The sequence below is a fragment of the Vulpes lagopus genome, chromosome 1 (assembly GCF_018345385.1).
Source record: "Vulpes lagopus strain Blue_001 chromosome 1, ASM1834538v1, whole genome shotgun sequence".
Taxonomy (NCBI): Eukaryota; Metazoa; Chordata; class Mammalia; order Carnivora; family Canidae; genus Vulpes; species Vulpes lagopus.
The window spans coordinates 86,342,219-86,367,893 of record NC_054824.1 but is presented as its reverse complement, the minus strand read 5'-3'; the positions used below and the strand labels follow the sequence as shown (position 1 = coordinate 86,367,893).

The 25,675-nt window shown below is 35.1% G+C and overlaps 1 protein-coding gene across 2 annotated transcripts in view; it reads left to right on the top strand.

Moving 5' to 3' along the window:
* GRAMD1C (GRAM domain containing 1C) overlaps nucleotides 1–25,675 on the top strand; it is an 87,337-nt gene that overhangs the window by 48,465 nt on the left and 13,197 nt on the right. Inside the window, exons 1-7 of one of the 2 annotated variants that reach the window (XM_041771443.1) lie at nucleotides 62–385; nucleotides 3,199–3,317; nucleotides 6,213–6,345; nucleotides 9,644–9,806; nucleotides 16,669–16,806; nucleotides 23,509–23,627; nucleotides 25,213–25,355. In XM_041771443.1, the coding sequence (XP_041627377.1) occupies nucleotides 3,274–3,317; nucleotides 6,213–6,345; nucleotides 9,644–9,806; nucleotides 16,669–16,806; nucleotides 23,509–23,627; nucleotides 25,213–25,355 (740 nt within the window). In that variant the 5' untranslated portion in view covers nucleotides 62–385; nucleotides 3,199–3,273. Of the gene's footprint in view, nucleotides 1–61; nucleotides 386–3,198; nucleotides 3,318–6,212; nucleotides 6,346–9,643; nucleotides 9,807–16,668; nucleotides 16,807–23,508; nucleotides 23,628–25,212; nucleotides 25,356–25,675 lie in introns of those variants that run through there. The other variant, XM_041771436.1, reaches the window with a different exon arrangement.

The following is a 25,675-nucleotide window of genomic DNA, read 5'->3' as shown; positions in this document are numbered from 1 at the left end:
TAGGAGTGGCTTAGGAACCTGTAGAGTGAGGTTTAACTACCACTTGTGCATTCTGACCTGCAACCTTGGAAAGAGTGCTGATACTACCGACCAGGAAGTGACAAATGTGCTCTAAACTCTAGAACTGGTCTTTCATAAGGAAAAGCCTCTCATAACACTCATAACAAAAAGAGAAGATTGAAGCAGTAATTTCACATAGTTGTCATGAAATATTTGGAACTCTACTGCAGATACAGACTTTGCAAAACACTTAGAATACAAAGCTTTCTGGGCCAGAAATTGATCTTCTGACTTTTGAGTCTTATCTGATTGCTGCTCGGTTCATCTTTATTTTGTTCAAGTACTCTCTGCAGGCTGAACTGGGGAGAGTCTCCATTGTTTGCAGGTAGGTGGTCAGCCTTTGTTTAAAATTTAGGTTGTTTTATAGAACGACCTATTTAGAGAATTATTATTCAGAGAATTATGAATATCAGTCTGGGTATATGTTTTAATGTTTAAATATTCAGCATGACTATAAATAACCACAGTATTTGTCACTTCTGATCAACTTTGTAGAAAAAATTGTTTTTAACAAATGAGCAGATCTATAAAATGGCGAATTTAAAAAAAGATGGTGAACTAAATGAGTTCTATTTTGTTTTCCATTAATTTACATATATACATACTTTATATATACTTTTATATATTCATATTTGTATATATAAATATATACTTTATATATAAAAGGTCATATATGTATAAACTAATAGATAAAATATATTACCCTATTTACTGTTAATTTCTTGATAGTATTTGATAATAGATTTTAAACATTTATTTATGTAGTCAAGTATGATTGTGTTTTTGTTAATATTTTACGTCTAAGTTTCATGTCTGTCACTCTTAGGAAGCAGTCTGAATATTTATCATTAGTTTATCTACTTCCTTAGTGCATTTTTGGAATAGTTTGATATTTATTATTCCAGAGAAGTTTTTATAAAAGGTCAATCTTCCACAAGTATATTGAAATATTTCTTGTTTCTCTTTATAAAGTTAACCATCCATTTATGAACTGAAGGTATTTAAAAGATAATGTCTTTGAAAAATTGAATTATTGAATATGAACTAATTGCTAATCACAAATGCTTTTCTGGAGTGGGAGTCAGAAAAGAAATGTGTGGGGGATATCTTTAGGATCAAGGACAGTGGTTCCTTAACTTTCACTACCGCTAGTGACCCTTTTTATTTTTCTTTTATGGATGCTAGACTTCAAAAGACTTTGTCATCAAACAAATGCTGTATACTAAATAATAAAATGTTAGAACATTATTGTTTATTAGACAAATATTATTTCCAATGAGAGTGTCTTATCAGCCTTAAATAACTACTCAAGGCTAATGTAATTCAGATCCAAAGAGCCTTGACATTTTAGTTAGCTTGAATAACTTTATTGTAGGTAACTGTTTGGATATTTTTGATTTTTTGAAGTATTGATAATAATATCTGAATTTTCATCAACTACTCTTGAGGAATTCTAGTAGTCTGGCTATGGCAAATTCGAAAGTAATGCAGAAGTTTTATTCTTAATCTCTTTGAGTTTCCATGAAATATAATGAAGGTCATCTAGGGTAATGTAACAAACAAAGATACCATAGCCACTAAATAGGGAGAAGAAACAAGGAGAAAGAAAAAAGAAGTGGCATTCATCAAGGGGAGTATCAGGGAGGGATTTAAGGCATATGTATGCTTTGGGTCCATTAAATCTCCCTATCTTTTATCCCTGTTATTTTCTGACTGAAGTTTTTTACTCCAGTTAAATAGAAAAACTAACTGACTTCTGAACAAGTATTACCTGGGGCACCTGAGTGGCTCAGTCAGTTAAGTGACTGACTCTTGATTTTGGCTCACATCATGATATCCAGGGTCCTCAGGATAGAGCCCCAAGTTGAGCTTCACACTCAGTGGGGAGTCCACTTGAGGATTTTCTTTCTTTCTCTCTCTCTGCCCCTCTCCCATCCACGCAAGGATGTGCGTGTGTTTTTCTCTCTAAAATAAAAATAAATAAATATTTTTTAAAAAGCAAGTATTACCTATGTTCTTTATTTATTCTGTATTTGTATGTTGGTTTCCCTCTCCCAAAATATCATTTCTCCACTTTCCCCATTCATGTCCTTCCTTCAGCTCTGCTGAAAACCCTCTCCAGTGTGAAGCCTTATCTGATCACCCTAATCCACAGTAATATTTCTTGCTTTTAGACTTTTAAAGTCTGTGATTCTATCGGTACTTTAGTACTTAATATTATGGCCTATCATATTTAACTTAAAATCTCTCATGTTTCTTCAACTATATTATAAGTTGTTTGAGAGCAGGGAGTTTAACTAGTACATCATTTTTATCTTCCATCTCTAGTGCAGTGATACGTGTTTGGTAGGTTCTAAATAAATAGTTGTTGAATGAATGAGAGAGATAAAGAATCTTGCCAACAGTTGCCTCAGGTGTTATGCTGTCTCCCTCTACCTTGCTTACTCGTGTATTAACCACCTTAAATGTTTCTAAAAATCAGACCATTGGTTATCATACTATTATTGTTTTTGTTTTGTTATGTGATGCATGAGTCTTTTGTATCAGTTGTTATGATACCTACAAAGAAAGAACATGCTGGATTTGTTAAAAATAAATCAAAGAAAATACTCGAATTTTAGCCTGCTGCCTTTTATACTTTATGAAAATATAACTTACAGTTTACTGATATATAAAGTTTTTAAAATGGCCAAAATATTCAGATACATTATGAAGTAAGAGGATGGTTCTGAATTGATGATTAGAACTCTGACTACTGATGCAGTGGTCACGGTAGACTGGTTGAATTGTAGAATTTAAATTGCAGATTAGTGACTGCCAGATAGCATGAACAAACTATTCTATGAAAAGGCCATTTTAAATATCTTACTTCCCATTTACAGTAGTTATTATGTTATGCACTTTAAAATCAGCATTTTGTCTACTCCCACTGTCAACCCTGTCAGATAAGTTTTGTTAACCCGTTTTTTTTTTTTATAGATATAGAGAACTGACATCTAGAAAGGTCAAATAACTACCGAAGTTCCACTTTAGAATCTGTACAACAGGTCATTTTGACTTCAAAATTCATGTTTTGAATCACTGTGTTATTCAATCCTGTATTTTCCGATACTCAGTGTAATTTTTCTGTCATTTTAGAGCTTGACCAGACAGGAATTTTGGCAGCTGCTCCAGCAGAACTATGGCAATGAGCTCGGCTTAAATGCTGAAGAGATGGAAAACTTGTCTCTGTCGATTGAGGATAACGTGCAGCCAAGGTAGAGCAAAGTGTCTTGAAATTTCACAATTTATTAATCATTAATTAATGTAAAATCACTTTACACTCACTAACTTAGAATTTCTATTCATTCACCCTTGGGTGGAATTTGCCTCTTAGCAGTAGAATGCAGTGAAAAGTGAAGATGGTGAATAGTTTGCTAAATTGGTAAACAAATACAGGGCATATAAGGAAATGTTAGTTTTGTAACTGTCGTCTAGGATTTGCTTAAAGTTGTGGTTTTAGTAAAGCGTTTTATTAAGAATCTGGAGAAGTACCTAGTGACATCTCTGATCTAGATAACAATAATATAAATTAGCTGGTAGGTATTTTGAGGGATACAAAGATAATGTTTCCTCAAGAAAAAGCTAGTGTAGTGCTTGACATGTAGTTGGCACTCAGTAAATATTGAATATATTAATGAAAGGAGCTGATAGTACTCTGGGGAATGCAAATGATTGTAATATGAGGTTGAAAATTAGATAAAGGCCAAAAGGAGCAATAGATAATGTTATAAAGGAATTCAGAGATGAGAGAGATTTGTGACTGATGGGGATTCATTTAGATGAGTGGACATTTTTATTAACCTGTACAAGTGAAAGTGCATTTTTGTCCAATGGTAATTGAGGTCATAGCAATAAAAACAACTAATGATAAGACATTAAAATTCTATAGTAGTCATTATAAGTGGAAGGAGTAAGTCACTAAAGACCACATGTTGTATGATTCCATTATATGAGATGGAGACCAGAATAAGTAGATCCATAGACACAGACAGTAGATTAGTACTTGCCAGAGTTTGGGGGAAGGGAGAATGAGGAGTTATTGCTAATGGGTATAGGATTTATTTTTGGGGATGAACATGTTCTAAAACTAGATAGATAGTGGTGATCATGGCTGTGCAACTCTATGAACCACTGTATTGTACACTTTAAAGGGGGTGAATTTTATGATATGTGAATTATATGCTAATAAAACTCTTACTTAAAAATTCTATAGCAAATAGGGATCCCTGGGTGGTGCAGCAGTTTAGCGCCTGCCTTTGGCCCAGGGCACGATCCTGGAGACCTGGGATCGAATCCCACGTTGAGCTCCCTGCATGGAGCCTGCTTCTCCCTCTGCCTATGTCTCTGCCTCTCTCTCTCTCTCTCTCTCTCTCTGTCTCTCTCTGTGACTATCATGAATAAATAAATAAAATCTTTAAAAAAATTCTATAGTAAATAAATCTTAAAATGGAAGTCTTTCAGAAGTCTCACTATATACACAACTTTTCCTTTATTTAGGTAGCCTCTAGTTATGCTGATCTTCTTTCTACCGTTTCAGCCCAGCATCAATATTTTACTCTTTTTTACATGTTTGCTCATACATATTTTATTAGTTTTCTGTAAAGTTAAAAATTTCCATTGTACTGCTCTTCTTGTAAAGTTTACTAGTCTCTCTTAGGTACTGGAGCTGGGTAGAAAAGCAATTGACATAATGCAGAGAGCCTTGGATTATGGTGAAGAAGATCAGGATTCTAGTCTGGACTTGGCCACCAAGTAGCTGCACAACCTCAACCAAATCTCTTAGCCTTTCTGATCCTCACTCGACTCATCTCTGAAATGAAGCTGTTAAATTAGATGGGCTCCAAGTTCCCTGCCAACTGAAGGAGTTTCTAGTCTTTGAAGAAGAGAATAAATATTTTTGACCAGATACTTTATATGCTCTAAGGTCCAGGTTTTTGAAGTCACCAGAGAAGCTGCTGTTTTCTGGTGACTGCTTTCTCAGAGATGTGACCAGATTCTTATTCCCTCTTCTCCTTTTCCCTTTCTTCCCATTACCAAAAGAAGCATATCTGTCTCAAGGCTTTATTTAATCAGCTCTTCTATCTTCTTTGTCTTCATTTTTAGTCCTTTCATCACTCTCCCTCCTCCTTTTTTCTTTCTGTATTCTCCACAGCTCACTCCCACCCTTAAAATACTCACATGCAGACACTCAGCTGCTGGGAGAGGCTTGAGGGGCCATTTTTCTAGTTTGGTCCTCTCAGCCCTGCTATTCCCTCCGGCCAGGAGTGACTTAGCAGCTAACCTAGGTATTATTTGGGTGGGGTAGAGTAGAGGTGTTCTTTCCTCAGGATAACATAGCTGAAGATGTTAGGCTGCTACTTTATTTTAGAAAAGCTTTAAGTCTCTATGTAGCGATGGTTACGTAGGAATAATTATTTAATAAATTTGAGACCTGGACATTAGATCAGTTGTACTCCTTTTATGTTTAATAGATTTTCCTTTCTTTATGTTCCTCCCTGAGAGAGGAAAAGTAGGTCCCAGGACGTTTGTTGTAGTCACATACCTATGATCATTTAAAAGCTGTTCCTTAAACTTTGTCCTTAGGAATGAGAAGAACAAGAAGGTGGGCATGGACTGATTGATGGGGTCTGTGCTCAGATACCAGGAGTTCCCCCTTCTGGGAGGGACTCACCATGTCAGCTGGAACTGAATCAGAAGGAAGGAGATCTGAAACTGCCTTCTAGTGTTGACTGTCATTCAACTCAAACATCTACCCTGTACCTTTCAAAGCTTTGTGGTGGTCCATAACTGAAATTTAAACAAACTGTAATATCCATTGCATTAGTTGCTGTTACAGCTGCTTGTACTTGGTTAATTTTTTTAATGGTTTCTGAAGTTTATAAAAATCTCATATTTTGTTTTCAGAAATAAAGTCATTTTGCATGTGATTTAAGAAGATGGGCTTGTTATAAGTGGGACTTATTTGTTACATTACAAAAAACCATTTGTTGTCGAATGCTTTATAATAGAATGGCAGAGGACCTCAGTGGGGAGACTAAATCACTTACTTGTACAGAAGACTGATTATATTTCTATAATGAAAAAATTTTTTAATGACATGTTTCCTATAGGAGTCCAGGAAGAAGTAGCTTGGATGACTGTGGGGAGAGAGATGAAAAATTTTCCAAGTCCATCAGTTTTACCCGAGAAGCAGTTAATCGGGTTTCAGAAGCAGAATCAATTGATGCAAATCCACCAAAAGGGGTTAGTGCATGATATCCCTTTTAAAATATGTCTGATGCTGCCATGTTTTTTTTTTTATGCTGCCATGTTTTAATCATAATGTGAGATCAAATAAAAATACACTGTACAAAATGTTTAAAAATTTAAGATGTTAGGCTACTCCTTTATCTTAGAAGAAAGGTTTTAAGTCTATAAGTAGCAGAGATTATATGGAAAAAATATGTGGTTTTGTTAAGAGCTGGATATGGTACAGAATTACCAGACAGTTTCCTGAGCATTAGTCTATAAAGGGAATATACATCATTAAAAATATAATAAGATAGAGGAATTCATAGTTAGCAGAATTTTTCTCAGATTAAGTGGTATGTATGGTAGAAAGAATCTTTTTGAAGGGGGAGATGAGAACCCCCACTGCATGCTTTAGTAACAATAGGTGCTTCCTTAGCTGACTATGAAAGCAGGCATGTTTGGTTAATTCATAGTTCTGTTTGATTAATTCATAGTTCAGTTAATTCATAGTTACTTAGTTTCTTCCTTTATTTTTCCAAGTATCATTATAAGTCCATTGCTTTTTTAAAAAAAAATGTATTTCAATGAGTTTCTATCATTTGAGTCATTATTTATTTATTTATTTAAATACTCAGTTTGTCTCCTCTGTCAATGGGAGCCCCTTTAGATTGGTTGTTTGTTTGTGTTTTTTTTTTTTTTTTTGAAATGATCAATAATCTTTCATGGGTTCCTTTCTTTCTAGCACAATAATGTGTCCTAGGCTCACTTTGTATACTTACTATCCCAGACATAGTATCAGCCATTCTCCTAAGGGACCATACTTGTTAGTAAAGAATGGTATTTAGAGACCACATTCTGAGTGCTGAGAGTGCTCCTACTGTAGATTACAGATGCAAGTCTGAGCCAAAGCTGAATTTCTTGGTTTAAAGCAGAGCATTAAAAAAAAAAAAAAAAAAAAAAAAAAAAAAAAAAAAAAAAGCAGAGCATTGGTTTCAAATCCTACCTCTGCCACGTGCTACCTGAATGCCCTTAAAGAAGTTAACTTACTTACTTAACATTTCAATGCTTTTTTTTTTCAACTATAAGAGGACAGTAATACCCCATAGGATTGTTTGTTTTTTTTTTTAATGAGGATTAAATGAATTAATACATGTGAAGGTGCTTTGAATGATCCCTGTCACACATTAAATATTCAATAACCATAAGCTTATAATTGAAGGTGAATCTGCATATGGCCAGCAAGGGACCTTTTCTCCCCTCTCCCATGGAGCTCCCAGCATCTGTGAATAAGTGTTGGGAAAACACTGAAGCAGAATATTTAAAAGGCCTAATTTAAAAAAGTTATCAAATTGTTTCAGGCAACTGTCATACATCTATCCCAGTCTAATTTTGTATTGTGGATTTCTTGCAAAACTGTTCCATCTAGAGACCCTTAAGGAATTTACTACAGGGAGGTGATTCTGGATGCTAATTTCTTCATATGTTCTCATGGAGAAAAGCAGACTACTCAATTTTAGAGAGGTAACAGGACAGGAGATCTCTTGCAATCTCTTGATCCTTTTACAAAAGCCTGACTTTGAGGACTGGATTCTCAAAACTACTAATCTTGAGTCTTTCTACAACTACCTTGGCTTTGTCTTCTGTTCCTGCTCTTGGAATAGTTAATCCATTGGTTCTTGCTTCTAATTTGTCCTTAAAGGATGTCATGTTTCCTTTAAGGAAAAGGAATGGAATGTAGAGGAAGACTTTAATGTTTTAAGGTTGATTATATATTCATTGACATTTAGTATAGATGTTTTCAGGTTATGGCATATAAGTAATATATAAATTCACTCTTTTTTTTTACACTCAAGAACAGTATGTGAGATTCTCAGATGTCAACAGATATCATATATCACTTACTTTGTTTCATTTTTACTTCCAAGAAAGTTGGAAATAACAAAGGGAAAAATAACATTTTTTAACATTTTTAAGATGAAATAGATCTTTCTTACATTATAAAATTAATATTCATTCTAAAAATTCAGGAAATACAGAAAAGAATACAAAGAAATAAAAATTGTCCGGATACCAACCACACAATTACTTTTCCTAAAAGTATCTGTCTCTATTTTTTATAATAGGAACCATATCTTAATTACAAACAACAAAAGAAATATATGTGGAAACTAACTCTAGTTAGCATTTGCTAAAGAGGTTCTGGGTCAGCTAAGTAAGCATGTTGCTTTGTAGTGTCAAATTCCCAAATAAAATCAAATCTCAATTTTAGCAGTAACCTCTGCTTGGAGAATCAGTCCTCTGACTGGGGTAGAATAATCCTTTCATAAATTGTATACTGGGTCCCACTTGTTATTCTGCTCTCTGAGTGGCAAATAGAAACCTGTCTCCTCCCTGGAGCTTCTGCCCTTCAGTGCTACTCAAAGATCTCATGGGGCAGGAAGTGTAAGAATTAGAAATATGCTCTGCGTCATCTACTTACACACAGATAATGCAAGAAGGTACTTTGCTGCATAGTCTATATTTTTATACTGTTCTATTAAACCTAATTATAATACAGCTCTACTTGAATACTAACATGGCAATAGCATTCATATTTTAATGCCTAACATTAAATTTATTATAGAAATGATGTATCTAGATTCAATTATCCCCAGAAAGTATAGATAGTATCATATATTGAATATATTTTAATCCCCACCTCCTCAGTCCCTTAACAGCAAAACCAACTATGTTCTTACAAATTTGCTTTGAAATTACTGTTTCCTGTTAATCTAATCTCCTCTACTGTATTCTTATATGACTCTTACCTCTCTCTTTTCTTTCCCTTTCCCCTGTAGTTACTGGTCTTGAGAATGGGGGAATTCTCTTCCTTGAGATGATGGGGCAGGTATTGTCTGGGGGCACTAATCGGGTTTGATTCCTCTCCTTTGCCCACCCCAAAGCACCTGCTGTTACATTGTCTGGGGGCACTAATCGGGTTTGATTCCTCTCCTATGCCCACCCCAAAGCACCTGCTGTTACATTATTTTTGTCCTCTGCTCCCCTTTCCCTGTGCTTAAGTGATTGACTTGATGTTAACTGTGAATTCTTATATGATGTTCTTCATAAATTTATTGTTCATTACTATAAAAGAAGATGACTTTAGAATATATTATATTATTATTTCCCAATATTTTATGGACTGTATTGGAAATGCGATGCAAACATAAATACATTTTTCAAAGAGCTGTATTTCAAAGTATCTATTAAAGATCTCACTTTAAAATCTAAGCCAATAATCTGTTTTTAAACTGGATTGTTTGCCTTTTAGGGGTTAGGGAAAGAGGAACCTCAAAGTGAGAAACAGATCAAAAAGAGTCCTTTACTAACTTCAGAAAAGAGGTTAAGAAGAATGCCATCAAAATCACTGGACTTGAATAAAAATGAATATCTTTCTTTGGACAAAAGCAGTACTTCAGATTCTGTTGACGAAGGTAAACAATTTCTTATAAATTTTAATAAAATGTGTCTTTTAATGCTTATCTTTGTATTGGGTGAGTACAGATTGAGAATTTAGTTGTATTAGATACATTCTCACTCTATAAAGAACCAAAAGAAAGGTGGAAGTTAATAGAAAATAGGGGAAAGAAGCTGCTAGGTCTAACCCAGCTCCACTTTTCAGAAGCCTAGAATTTGAAGATCTCTATCACATTTACCTTTTAAAGTTCCAAGCCTTAAGTCAGTGAAGATTGAGCGATGGAAAAGCAAATCTGAATACAAATCTGCATATTGTTATAAATACTATAATTATACTTTGAACTACCAAAAAAGAAAGAAAGAAAGAAGTGAAAGAAAGAAAAAAAAGGAAGGAAGGGAGAGAGAGAGCTACAAAAGTAGAGAATATAATAAACCAAGTTGCTTAAATGAAACTTTATAAAAAATCATGTTCTCCATACTTTCTCTAAGTTAGTACTTGGGGCTTATCAGACATATTAAGTGGGCATTTTGAAGAATCTTTTTTTTTAATTCTAAGATTGTTGACATCTGAAGTCTGTGAAGTGGGGAGACATTGGGAAAGATACAGTGGAGTGACTATTTTCCAATTTCAGGAAAGGGAGCAGTGCTAGTGGATTTTGCTCTATCTGCTTTCTGTTCAGCAATGCTCAGGATATTAGTAATGGGGGACATTATAGTTGTTTGGATCTGTGGGATATGATTGTATTCGCTAGTCTAGTTACTGTTCAGATTAGGCCTGGTGTGGGAACCCCTGAAGTCTTTTACTATAGTGAAAACCAAATCTATAAAAACCAAAACTAAATCCGAGTCAAATTTAAATTTTTTTTTTTAATTTAATTTTATTTATTTATGATAGGCACAGAGTGAGAGAGAGAGAGAGAGGCAGAGACACAGGCAGAGGGAGAAGCAGGCTCCATGCACCGGGAGCCTGACGTGGGATTCGATCCCGAGTCTCCAGGATGGCGCCCTGGGCCAAAGGCAGGCGCCAAACCACTGCGCCACCCAGGGATCCCCCCGAGTCAAATTTAAAATCAAATCCAAATCTAAAAGCAAACTGAGACCAAATCTATGAAAACCAAATCTAAATCAGCTTTGGTTTGGGAATACTATAGCAAGTATCTTTAATGAAAACTAAATCCATACTCTTGAAAACATATATAAAAATTCAGTAGTTCCTAAAAATCACAGAATGCATTAAGAGACAGTCCTTGAAAAAAAAAAAAAAAAAAAAAAAAGAGACAGTCCTTGAGTTCTTTTGAAAAGATAGTTGAGAGTAAGTTTTTAAAAGGATTGCGCTCCATGAATGACTACTCTCTCTTAGTGTCCTAGCCATTCATGCTTTGGATGAATTAGTAGGATGAATTAGTAAGTAGCAGGATGAATTAGTAATCTCCTGCCTGTCTAAACCTCTGACTTTAGGAAGATCTACTCTGTCACCCAGTGGCCAGATAGGTAAGTGACGCCAAAACAGGGATTTCTTTTCCTCCTCTTTCTTCCCTGCTTTTTTACAAGAATAGTCCTTAAAAATAAGTTGCCTTATTGATCCTATAAAATTAACATTAATGATAAGCTTCATAAAGGATGATATTAAATCTCATATAAGCTGTGTTCATATCTATAAATAAAGAATGACAGTAGTGTAGTTGTTGTATTGCATGTGAGCCCTGATCGCATTTCCTCCCTTGCTAGTGTCCTTTTAAAGACTGATTTTATGGCAGTAAGACCTTACATGTACTATCCAGCCTTCTTTTGTAGATGTTTTCTTTAAGGTACAGGGAATGACCTTTTTCTTATTCGATTATCATTACATAACAAATCTTTTGCTTTCCCTAAGCAGATTTCAAAATCTCAGGCTTATCATACATATTAAGTGAGTATTATAATGAATCTATTTTTTTATTTTCTGGAAGTTGTGAGGTTATGAAGACACTTGAAGTCAGTGAACTGGGGAAAATAAGAAAGGTCAAAAGAAAGGAATTTGTGTGCGGATTTAGAGGGAGTTAGGTAGATGGCAGATTATTTTAAACCCAACATCATTTTATTTAAAATGATAGTATTTTGATCCACCATTGTGAGCATTCTGAGTGAGAAAATGAAAGGATTTCCTTTTTTCCTCTTTTCTGCCATCTATAGATTGTAATCTTCAGGAGGGGGACACTAGACCATTTTGAAGTAGAGACTCCCTCTAGACTCATGTATCCCTGAGAGGAATCAGGAAAGCAGAGCATCATGAAATATCTTACGGAGGGACCTGAAACAACTAGTTCAGTCTCTTTGATGTGGAGTTTAACTGAAGCCCATACAGGGAAAGTTAGCTTAGAATCTGCTTTGACTGGCTTCTTTTTTTGATGTTCTTATTCTATAGTAGGCATTTTAAAACCCACCAAGATTGAAGGGTGCCCTTTTAGGGATATTTCTGTACTTCCAGAAATGGGTTCTGGGCCACCAGCTCCTGAGCAAAATGCTAAGCATTATGTTTTAATCTGTTAAACCATATGCAAACTTAAAAATTTGATATATGATACATCACAGAATAAGCTGTAGAACCTTGTTTATCTAGAGTGTTGCTGCTGATAAGCTTTCCTCAGCTTAATAACTACATACCTGGTTTGGGGGAGTTCAGAGCATATGAGAAGGTGCTGGGGTTTTCTGGCAGATGAACATGAGTTGACACAATGTATCCACATCTACAAGCATAAAGTAATTATGGCTATGTTTTTGGCCACAGATATATTTCTATTGCTGTTAGGATTTACTTCTTTCATCTGCCCTGCTCTATCATATCATGGATAGTCTGTGAAACATCTGCCCCGGGGGTACAGCCTTGAGTGGAAGCTGATGAACTGGCTTGATGGCATGAGACACCCGGGCTGTGTCATGACAGAGTTAAGTTTGATTTTATATAGCTAAGATTAGAATTTGGTGTGACAGGATTCCCTAGCCAAAGTCACTTGTGTTGAGAATGGAAGTAAAGTCAGGTAAAGATTAGGCTGGGGGAGGAGCACATAAGAATAGCAAAATTGGAATCCATGACCTGACAGAACAAGATGAATTGGAAAGTCAGGCAAAGAAAAACAGAAATCAAGTATCAGGTGATGCTTATTAATTACTAAAGGTGAGAACAAGAAGACCTCTATCGAAAGCTGAGAAAGAGCCATGAAATAGTCTAGTATGTCAGGGAAGCAGCCATTAGACTAAATCAAGTAACCCCGACATAGTTACCTGAGTCACGTGTTTGAACAACACTCTCAAATTGAACTTGATCTTTTAGATGCAAAGAAAGCCCTCCATCTGAGTCAAGAAGATGGCAAGTCACCAGTTTTTAGTAGATAGAAGATAAAACAAATGGTGTGTCCTTACTTAAAACCCAAATCATCTGCTGTTCTTGTACACTTACCTAGTACATTTTTCGTGAACCCTCAAAACACTGTCAAACATATGGTTTATTCCTTTATGCCCATGTTCTTCTCATATTTATTTATCTGTCTCATTTTCCCCATCATTTCCACTGACCACTTTCAAACTGATATGTTTGAATATTTTCAATTTAAGAAATATTTCTTCTTTACTGGAAATAGTAACCTGCTACCAGGTTGAGTGATGTTCTTTTCCCCACTTGAAATACCACTTGCTAGTTTCATATGTTACAGCAGTATTATTGGTGACGTTACTTGGACAGGAGGCTTGAAAGTACTTGACTATCATAATTAATGATCCCACGTGGAAATAGTTTATTTCATGTCCCTACTTCTTTGAATTAGTTTACATACAAAAGGTATTATTAATTTCCAATAGTAGTACCATGAATTCTATTTTATCAGTCATAATGCAAAACAATTTATCTAACAGTGGAGTTGAAATGAAAAATGAAAATGTATTGAAATGTTTATATGAGTGTAAGTTCTTTTCTTCATAAATGTGAACAAGAAACTTACTTTTGAAAAATTATAGTTTGAGAACTCCTTAGTGAAATGACTGCTTCTGGGGCTGAGATGGGGAATAAACAAAATGAGGCTGGAGTTTTTTGTAGGGCCATAAATAAAGAAATGCTTTTTTTTTTTTTTTTTTTTTAAAAAGGAATATCAGAAGGGCATAGGAGTCAACCTGAAAGAGCTCCTAATGGCCAAACTAAAAAAATTTGATCAACAAAACAAATAATGATAGAACTGGTATAAACTAAAGTGAAAATAACTATTCATGAGTTCATACTGATATGAATGATCAAATAAATATGTAAATGAGGGAGAAAGCACAAATCTTCCTTACAAAGTTTCAAATAATATACATAGATACTTCCCTTTACAGGAGGTGGAACTTAATTCTCCTTCTCTTGAGTATGGACTGAACTTAGTGACTCATTTCTAACAAACAGAATGTGGTAACTTTACAGTGGAAGAACATGCCAGATGCCACCTCAAGTGATCGTGGTTACCATTGGTAACCACATAGTTGGTAACCACATAGTATTGTTGCAGGGGAAAGGTAAATCAATATTCTCCTAAATTCCCTGCACCTTTAGCAAAATAGATAGACAGAAATCATTTAATGAGGGAGCAAAAGCAATCGTTGGGATAAAGGCAGAGCTAGAAGAATTTACCTGCCTTTACCTGACCAGGCTGCTGACCATAAATCACGTTGATACCCTGGATCCCCAATCCCCTGAGTTTGACGAGAAGGGCACCTTACATTTGTGGGCATTCTTCCCCAAATCCACAACACCAGTCTAATCATGAAAAAACAGATAACCCTAAGTTGAGGGACATTCTACAAAATACCTGACCAGTGTTCTTCAAGTGTGTAAGGCCATTAAAAAACAAGGAAAGAATGAGAGACTGTCACAATTGGAGGAGACTAGGGAGATAAAAGAACTAAATACATCGTGGTATTTTGGATTTGATCCTTGTACAGAAAAAGGATATTACTGGGAAAGGGCAGGAATAATACCCAGCTTCATTAATTGTAAATCAAAAAATTATTCCCAAATAAAAAGCTAAAATATACGGCTGTAAAATCAAAGTCCTTTAAATAATAATTGATCCTAAGACACTTTTTTAGCATCTTAAGTAGTTATTCATTCTTTCAAAAATAGTTATTTAACACTTCTGTGCCAAATACGTAATGTGTACAAGAGTTTAAAATTGACATGGTCCCTACTCACATGGAACTTAGACTCATACTGGGGAGAGAGGCAATAAATAAGTCAATAAGCCAATAAACATATAATTACAACTCAGGTTAAGTTCTGTGAGGGAAATGAGCAGGATCAATAGAATTACCTCTACTTGTTTTCTTTCTTTGTGAATATATGAATTATTTTTACAATGAATGTATATTCTGTATCAGAAAAGTCTATTTCTCAAGCCTAATTGGGAAGTTATCTCACAAGACCTTAGCACATTACCTAGTTTCAGTGATTTATTTCTATACCAAAGAGCCATTATTTGAAATTGCCATGACTGGCTTTTGCCTGCACATAGTATTGTTGCAGGGGGAAAGGTAAATCAATATTCTCCTGAGTTCTCTGCACCTGTGGCAAAATAGACAGAAATCATTTAATGAGGGAGAAAAAGCAATCGTTGGGATAAAGGCAGAGCTAGAAGATTTTACCTGCCTTTACCTGACCAGGCTGCTTCCCAATGGTTTAATATTGACAGATGCTCTATGCATCTTAGTGCATGATATCTGTAATAGGGGGAGCTTTTGTCACAGTTTTTATTCTGTATCAATGGAACATAATCCTTGAGACAATAAATAATCCCAGTCCTGAAATCATTAAAATTTCATATTGGATTGCTTTGCTCTATTTCTTTTACCAGACTCTTATTCCTAGCTATCTTATTTCTTCTCAACTTTTTTTCTTCTCTCTTCTTTTCTTTCCTTTTGATTCTTCTAAGTTAAACTCCTAGCAGTATAAAATAGAGGTTAAGTTGGTGCACCCTGGAGCTGCAGTGAATCCAAGTTCCATTTCAGTCACTCACCAGCTATGGAGCTTTGGAAGTTCTCTCTTTCCCTCATTTTCCTCATCTATATGATGAGATGATGATAATACCATCCATATTTCAGGATTGCTGTGAGGATAAGAGGAATGAATACCTGTAAGGTGCTTAGTACAGTTCCTGGCTTATATTAAGTACCAAATAAGCATGGGCTATTATATATAATGTTTCCAGGGAACGTGAAGAGAGATGAACAGATATTGTTTCTTCATTTTCTGCCAGCCAGTAGCTTTCAACACTATCATTATCAGGTTCCCAGAGAAATGTAATATTCCTTGACTTGAAGATTATTTTTCAGAAAGGTTTCTTAGTTCTTTTAATGGGTGGTATTGAGAATAGGTTGTAAATATGATGATGCTTGGGGCAGTCAGCTTTAAATCAGGCTGGAAACATTATTCAGGCTACCGAGTGAGTGAATGAGTTAGAGCCATTCGTGACTTAATATTTACTGAATGTATGAGCATTCAGAAATAGGACCTGCTAATTCCTGTGGTAGATACACCCCTGTGTGTCCCACTGTTAACCTTGTCACTTTTGAAATATTCTTTTGAGTGATATATTATGGGACTTTGATATCATTCAGGTTAGATAGTTTTATATCTTTTGGGTTTGATGACTGAAATATTGATCATATATAGTTTAATTAGATATATATTATGTATATTTGTATACAGTGCTTATGTATATAATGCCAATTTGGAGTTTAATAAAGTGTGTGGAATGTGCTGATCATTGTAATCACATTTAAAAAACCATTTTGTGCAAAAACAAAACAAAATCTTGAAATTACCATTCTTTAGTTTCTCCCCTTTCAGTCCTGTGGTTTTTTTGTTTGTTTCCCCAGAAAATGTTCCTGAGAAAGATCTTCATGGAAGACTTTATATCAACCGTGTTTTTCGTATCAGTGCTGAGAGAATGTTTGAATTGCTCTTCACCAGTTCACGCTTTATGCAGAGATTTGCCAATTCTAGAAATATAATCGGTTGGTCTTGTGTTTACCTAATGATAAATAAGGGAGAATTTTATTATCCTTTAAGAGTTGAGCCTATTTATGCTGCCAGGGGAAAAACTAGGGTTTGATTTTATTTTGATGATATATAAGCTGGTATTTAAGCATTTCAGTTAAATTTACATGCAAATATTGACTCATTGTTCAGTTAGTCAGATCCTACCTACAATTAAGTCAAACTCTTTGAAACTAAAACTCCATTTATTTATTAATGTAGCAGTTTGGTTGGGTGGGACCCATTTAAAAGAATTTCATTGTGGAACAATTGGATTCTAGTGGGGTATAAATTGGTACAGTCACTTTGGAAATGGTTTGGCAGTAAGCAGAACATAAAAAATTCTCTCTGACTCAACAATTCTACTAGAAGGTATATATCCTTCAGAAATGGAAACGTGTACTCTGAATGATATGTACTACAGTGTTCATGGCAGCATGTTTACAATGGTCTCAAAACAAAACAGCCCAAATATCTACCAGTTACTAGAATAGATAAACAAATGGTGTATCTTCACACAAAAGAATACTGTATAGCAACGCAAAAGCAGTTGATGCTACTTATAACAATATTAGTAAGTCTCACAGATTTAATGTTAAGCACAAGAAGCCAGACACAAAAGAGTACATACTGTGATTTCTTGATATAAAGTTCTGAACAGGCAAAACTAATTTATGGACACAGAATCAGCATAGTGTTTACTGTACTATGTTGTACATAGTTGGATGGAGAGTTGGATGGGTAAAGAGTGGGAGGAATCTTCTGGGATGTTGGTAAAGTCTATTTTGATCTGGGTAGTGGTACACATATGTGTTTTTTTGTGTGTGTGCAAACTCCTGGAGCTATACACCTCAGATTGCTGTGTCTGTGGTATATCTCAATGAAAATACCAAAACAGAAAAAAGATTCCAGTTAGGAAATTAGTTATACTCATAAGAAGGATTTCATTGGTTGTGTGTTAAAAGTTCTGTTTTGGTAAACATCTCAAATGAGCTTATAGTTAGTTTGAAACTTAGTTTATCCTAAATATTCCAAAATATTTTATAAATTTTGGGAGCACATGGTTTAGCTTGCTATATAAAATTATAAAACAGAAGCAGCAGAGATTCATATAAGTTGAGTCATTTGATATAGTCAAAGAGGAAGTTATCCTACAATCAATTTATAGTTGAGTCACTTTACTAGTGATTAAATATTATTGTTTTTTGTGAAACTTTTATGTAAACATAACTACATATTCATAGGTTGTATCATTGATATATACAAATTTTTTTCTTATTCAGAGATATAGCAAAGTGATTTCTCATAGATAGCTGTTGAGTCCTGTGATTATGTTAAGAACTTTATGTTTAAAAAATCTTTTTTTTTCTGTTCTAGTTGTAAGAATGTGGAATATCTAAGGGATATAAATTTTCCTCTTCACTCAGTAGCTTGTGTTTAACTGTATCTCTTCTGAATCTATTTTGTATTTTCTTGCTATTCATGTCTGTCTGGAAAACTTGATATTTTAGAAGAGTTGGATATGTTAATTTTCTTAATTTTTTAAAATGATGCCTATTAATATTGCACTGCCATTTTTATGACTGACAAGGCCCAAGAAGAACTAGCATGTTATTCATGCTGGTTCAAATGAAGTTTGTTCTTTTTTTCTTTATTTCTTCTTTTTTTAAAAAATATTTATTAGAGAGAGAGGAGAGCAGGGGGAGGGGCAAAGGGAGGAGGGGAGAGAGAGAATCTCAAGCAAACTCTGAGTGCCGAGCCTAATGTGGTGCTTGATCCCACAACCCTGAGATCATGACCTGAGCCAAAATCAAGAGTAGGACACTTAACTGACTGAGTTAGTTTGTTCTTTGACTCAGAACTGTGTTAGGTGTCTGATATCATATCTAGCTTCAATGTGGATGACTATATTTGCTATCTGATGTTCTAAATGGCTTTTGGTAGCAAAGGCTTCTGGCTAATTACAAGTGTAAACAATAATAGGAATGTTGCTATTTAGACTAGAATTAGTCAGGTTTGCTCCCAAAGAGATAATCTGTTTATGATTGATTGCACATCATTCTGCTATCTGCTGAACTTGCTATCTGGCCATCAAAGTTCAATTTCTTGAGAATGGGTTTCAAAAGTTTTTTATTTTTATTTAAAAATTTTTTTAATTTTAATTTTTTAAAAAGTTCTTTATTTAGCACAATGAGAGAGAGAGAGAGAGAGAGAGAGAGAGAGACAGAGAGAGAGAGAGAGAAAGAGAGAGAATAAGCAGAGGGAGCAGCAGAGAGAAAGACTCCCTGCCAAGCAGGGAGCCAAATACGGGACTTGATCCCAGGACCCTGGGATCATGACCTGAGCCAAAGGCAGAAACTTAACCAACTGAGTCACCCAGGTGGCCCACAGAGGCTTGTTTTCAATAACATTAAGAAATATTTCTTTTTTTTAACTGAAAGATTCGTGTATAGTCAATTGTTTGTGGGTTTAATCTAATTTCAGCACTAAGATGGTACTATTGGATTTTTTTTTAATTAGGAGCTTTTAAATAGGTGTTCATTTAAATCTTTGTTTACAGCTCTGTGACACTACTTTTGTAATTCAAAACTCAGTTTTAAGTCTTTCTGTTCAACTTTTTAATTTTGAAAATTGTAAACCTTCACAAAAGTTGCATGAATAGTATAATAAAACCTGCATAGCCATTCCCAAGATACACCAATTTTTTGTGTGTGTGTGTGGCAAAATGTACATAACATAAAATATACCACTTGAACCACTTTTAAGTGTTCAGGTCAGTGGCATTAAGTACATCCACATTATGTAACCATCATCACCGTCCATCTCCAGAACTGTTGCATCTTCCCAAACTGCAACTCTACCTATTAAACCATAAGTCTCCATTCCCCCCCTTCTCCAACTGCTGATGACTACTATTCTCCTTTCTGTCTCTAGGAACTTGGCTACTTTTGGTACCTCATGTAAGGAGAATCACCCAACATGTCCCTTTGTGTCTGGCTTATTTCACTTAGCATGTCTTTCAGGGTTTATCTGTCTTGTAGCATGTGTCAGACTTTCATTCCTTTTTAAGTTGAATACTATTCCATTGTATATATAAAGCACATGTTGCTTATCCATTCATACATTAATGGAATTTTGAGTTGTTTCTACTTTTTAGTTATTGTGAATAATGCTGCTGTGAACACTGATGTATTTGAGTCCCTGCTTTCAATTCCTATGGGTATATACCTAGAAGTGGAATAACTGGATCATAGGTAATTCTATGGTTAGCTTTTTGAGGAATGGCCATACTGTTTTCCATAGTGGCCACATCATTTTACATCCCGCCCCCCATCCAGCAATGCATAAAGTTTCCAATTTCTCCACATCGTTGCCAGCACTTGTTATTTTCAGTAATAGTAACAGCCATTCTGATGGGTGTGAAGACTCACCAATTTAAAAACTTTATTACATCAGAGGATTCATAAAGTATTGTGCAATTCCTGCTTTTTATTACTTTAACTCAATATAAAAATGGTGCATGTGTCCTTTGTATATTGTTGCCATTTTTCTTATAATTTCATCCCTGATTTTTCCTATCATGATGAGCTTTACTTAGATATTGAGGGTCTTGGCTTTTCCAAAATATTGTTAATTATATGATGTTTTGGTACATGATGTTCAGTAGGCTTGTTGGTGACATTGGTGACAATATAACTGGAAGACATACTTTTATCCTTAATAGTTGCTTTGTTGAATAGTATGAAGGTTTTTTTTTTAAGGTTTTGTTTATTTATTCATGAAAGATAGAGAGAGAGAGAAAGGCAAGTTTCATGCAGGAAGCCCAATGTGGGACTCGATCCCAGAACCCCGGGATCATGCTCTGAGCTAAAGGCAGATGCTCAACCACTGAGCCACCCAAGCATCCCATATGAAATTTTAAAAGCAGAATTTGATGATATCTTAAAATTATGTTACTAATATTATATTATTACTAATATTTTATATTACTAATAACAATGGATTATTTGTATATTTTTCTTTTTTTTTTTTAATATTTTTTTTTTAAATCTTTTTATTTATTTATGATAGTCACAGAGAGACAGAGAGAGGCAGAGACACAGGCAGAAGGAGAAGCAGGCTCCATGCACCGGGAGCCCGACGTGGGATTCGATCCCGGGTCTCTAGGATCGCGCCCTGGGCCAAAGGCAGGCGCCAAACCGCTGCGCCACCCAGGGATCCCTATTTGTATATTTTTCTGAAACAGACTGACATAGGACCAAAATAATTTTTTGAAAAGTAATTTCAGAATAAATTTTGTATCTTCTTTCATGTACAACTAACTAAATTATTTTTTAGAGCAAATTATATATGGTAGGGATGCCTGGCTGCCTCAGAAAAGCATGCAACTCTTGATCTTGGGGTCATGAGTTCAAGCCCCATGTTGGGTGTAGCGATCATAAATAATATGTTAAAAAATTATGTATGGTAGATTCCATGATTCTGCCTTTTTAGTTTAGTTTAAAGATTTTTTCCAGATACTCAAAAGGCAGCTTTGGAGTCCCTCAAAAAATCTCGAGGCCTACCTGTATGAAAGAAGTTGAGTAAAATTGGCTGTATCAAAGGCTTGCTTCATTTTTTAAATGATGGGTAATGGGTTAAAGACTTCTATATTTTAGATGTTGACAAACAGTAGTCAAGCATACTAATTGCTTAAATTCATGAGTGCTAACAGAATTTGGTGATTTAGTCAGATCTTTGAAAAGAGTTCACTATGCTGTTACCTATATATTCCTAGTCTTTGGCTTCTTAAATGATCTTCACTGTATGCTGCTATGTTCTAAAAATGTATTTCTGCTCAATGTATATTTTTACTCACTGTGTTATTTTTTTTTAAGATTTTATTTCTTTGAGAGAGAGAGAGAGAGCGCGAGAGCACAAGGTGGGGGAGGAGTAGAGGTGAAGGGCAGAGGAAAAGGGCTAAGGAGAACCAAACTTCCTGCTGAGCAGAGAGCCTGAAGCTGGACAATCTCTGAGGTCATGACCTGAGACCTCCAGATGCCCCTCATTGTGTTATTATTAAGCAAATAAGAGAGATTTTTTAAAAAGATTTTATTTATTTATTCATGAGAAACACGGAGAGAGAGAGAGAGGCAGAGAAATAGGCAGAGGGAGAAGTAGGCTCTATGCAGGGAGCCTGATGTGGGACTTGATTCCAGGATCCTGAGATCATGACCTGAGCTGAAGGCAGACACTCAACCACTGAGCCACCCAGGTGCCCCAATAAGAGAGAATTTTAATCAAGATGTTGCCATAAATACAAAGAGATTTTCTTACAGCTTTCTTAATATAGAAATATTACATAGTTATTTATATTCCACAGCCCCCTCCTTGATTAAAGATTTTGACAAATAAGCCATTAACATTACATATTTTCTCATTACATAATTTCTTATTAACATGATTTTTCCACAAGTTGGGATCAAGGTCTTATTTTTGCATAATGGCAAATGTCTTTCAAGGTTTTGTCCTCAATGATGGGAATGTTAAAGTGTTGTTCTGTTTGTGTTTGGTAAGGCAGGTGCCATTACTTCTTTTCACAGGTACTGGGGACTTCAAAATGAAGACTACAGATGAAACACCTCTTAATTTTCTCTCCTAAAGAAAAGGAAAAAAAGCGTATTAATAGACAATAATTTAGAAGTAAATGGATCAAAGTTGGGGAATATGTCACATACAAGAATAGTGCCTCACATTTAATTTTATTTTCCTTTAATGTTGAAATGATAATACAGTCATAACGAAGTTAGGACTGGCCAAAAATAAAAATTTAAATAATTAAAAACTACTTTCCATTAATCATCAGGGAAATGAAAATTAAAAGCACAGTGAGATATTACCTCACACTTGTCAGAATGGCTAGAATGAAAAACACAAGAAATAACAAGTGTTGGCAAAGATGTGGAGAAAAAGGAACCGTTGTACGCTGTTGGTAGGAATGCAAATTAGTGTAGTCACTGTGGAAAACAGTATGGATGTTCCTGAAAAAAATTAAAAATAGAATTACCATATGATCCAGTAATTCCATTACTGGATATTTACCCAAATAAAATGAAATCAGTAAGTCAAAAAGATATATGCACCCCTGTGTTTACTGTAGCATTATTTACAATAGCAAAGATATGGAAGCCACCCAGGTGTCCATCAATAGATGAATGGATGAAGAAGATGTGGTATGTATGTGTGTAGAAATATATGTGATGGAATATTACCCAGCCTTAAAAAAGGAATGAAAATTTGCCATTTCCAACAACATGGATGGACCTGCGGGATATAATGCAAAGTGAAGTAAGACAGAGAAAAACAAATACCATATAATTTCACTCATATGCAGAATTTGGGAAAACAAAAGAAAAAACAAAGAACAAAAGAGACAATAAACCAGACCCAAATACAGAGAACAAGCTGATGGTTGCCAGAGGGAAGGTGGGGTGTGTGTGTGTGAAATACATGAAGGGGATTAAGAGTACATTTGTCATGGGTAAAGCATAGACTTGTTGAATCATTATATGGTATACTTGAAACTAATATAACACTGTATGTTAATTATATTTTTTAAAAAAATCTACTTCTGATTACATTTTAAATCATACTTTTCAGATTTTTAGAACCAACTCTCTTTTTATATTTGCTGTGATTAGATGTCGTGTCCACCCCTTGGAAAGTAGAACCTGGAGGTGATCAACTGAGAACCATGACCTACACTATAGTCCTTAATAATCCACTTACTGGAAAGTGCACTGCTGCCACTGAAAAGCAGGTATGTCTACTGTGTCACTATTCCTAAATAATCATGTGTGAGAAGAGAGAAGATGCTTGTCACACACACCAGCTTACAAGACAATTTTCAGAAATAAGTGGCAAAAAAATTTTTTAGAAGAGAGGAGAGACTGTCAGATTAAAAAGAGACTTAAGAGACATATCAACCAAATCAATCCAATCCTAATTTAAAGAAGCAAACTCAAAAGATAGTTATAAGATTTAAGGAATTAATTTTTACATGTAACTACGGTATTATTTTGTATTATATTTATATTTTAAAGAAAAGAGTATTTTTTTTAAGATTTTATTTATTTATTCATGAGAGACACAGAAAGAGGCAAAGACACAGGCAGAGGGAGAAGCAGGCTCTATGCAGGGAGCCCGATGCAGGACTCAATCCCAGGACTCCAGGATCACGCCCTGAGCCAAAGGTACTGCTGAGCTACCCAGGCGTCCCAAGAAAAGAGTATGTTTTAAAGAGACACAATGAAGAAATTATAAAGAGATACACTGGCATATTTGTGAATAAAATTATACTGATGTCTGGGGTATCCTTTAAAAGTAATCTAGCCACGCAGAGCATCATGGTGGAGGGAGGGAATGTGGGGATAGGGTACAGATGAAGCAGGACTGGGCAAGGGTTAATGTTGAAGCTGGTTGATGAGTTTTTGAGGATTCATTATACTTCATTACTACTCTTGTGTATGTTTGAACTTTTTCATGAGAAATGGTTTAAAAACACTACTTTGGGATCTGATATACAGGATCATATCAAGAGTTAGGGCCACATAACTAGAGGGCTACAGTAATGTACGGGAAGAGATTATAGGATATTCAGTGCTCTGCTCAGTGGCCAGTGTGGTGCTGCCTTTATAGTGGAGTTTGTGTTTGACCAAATTGTGTTGAAGTATAGTGTATCTGTTCTGCAAGTAGTTAGAAAATATCTTAACATCTGAACTAGTTATGTTCTTGTGGCTTTCATCCAGTGTTAAAAAGGAATTAATTTTTTTTCCAAAAGATTTTCAAACATTTAAGAAAAGATTGGTATTTTTATATTGGAGTCTTAGATACGCTTGACAAGGTATGGTTAAAATGAGGAAGGAATGGCCAGCAGCCACTCCAAATCTTGTTTAGGGAAAGCAGTGTTTTCTTTGGTTGTCCTCTTCCTTCACTTTTTTGGTGAAGGGAGATTGTTACATTTTTAAGAATTTTGGAGTGGATCTTTGTTTCGTTCAAATGAATTTTGAATTGTTCCCCTATCAGGAACATTTAACATTCTTTATAAACTAAATAACATACACAAGAGACTATACGGTTCCTCTCTCCTCCTCAAACCTAAAAGAAAGAAAAAAAATAATTGTACAATGAAATGACAGAGAAACAGCAAACACTATTTCTGAGGTCACATCTTCTCAATTCATAGATAGCACAGCCAACAGAGAGGCTCTTCTGGTCTGTATGTAGGCTTTTCATGTCTTTTATTTTTGAGAAGGAATTCTAATTTGTATATATTCTAAATTGGCAAGGAAATTTAATATATTAAACTTATACATGCAAAAATTTTTCTAATCTTATTTTGGCAGACACTGTATAAAGAAAGTCGAGAAGCACAATTTTATCTGGTAGATTCAGAAGTAGTGACACATGATGTTCCCTACCATGATTACTTCTATACCTTAAACAGATACCATATCATCCGATCCTCAAAACAGAAATGCCGGCTGAGGTGAGCTATTGTAAATGAGTGTTTTAGTCAGGCTAGCTGAGATTATATTCTGGAACATATCAATCCTAAAATCTTTGTAGCCTTACACAACCAAGCTTTATTCCTTGCTCAAATTACACGTCCACTAGTGGTCAGTAGAGGGATGGGTGCTACTCATCCTCAAGGTCGCGTGCTGATGAGTGCTTTGACATCCTGGAGCTACACAGTCACTCCTGTGTCATTCCTGTTCCCACAGGGAGAGTTGTAGAACTGTGTTCACAGTCCAGTGGCCAGAACTAGTAACAGGACCCTGTTTAAAGCCAAGGTGGCTGTGAGTTCTT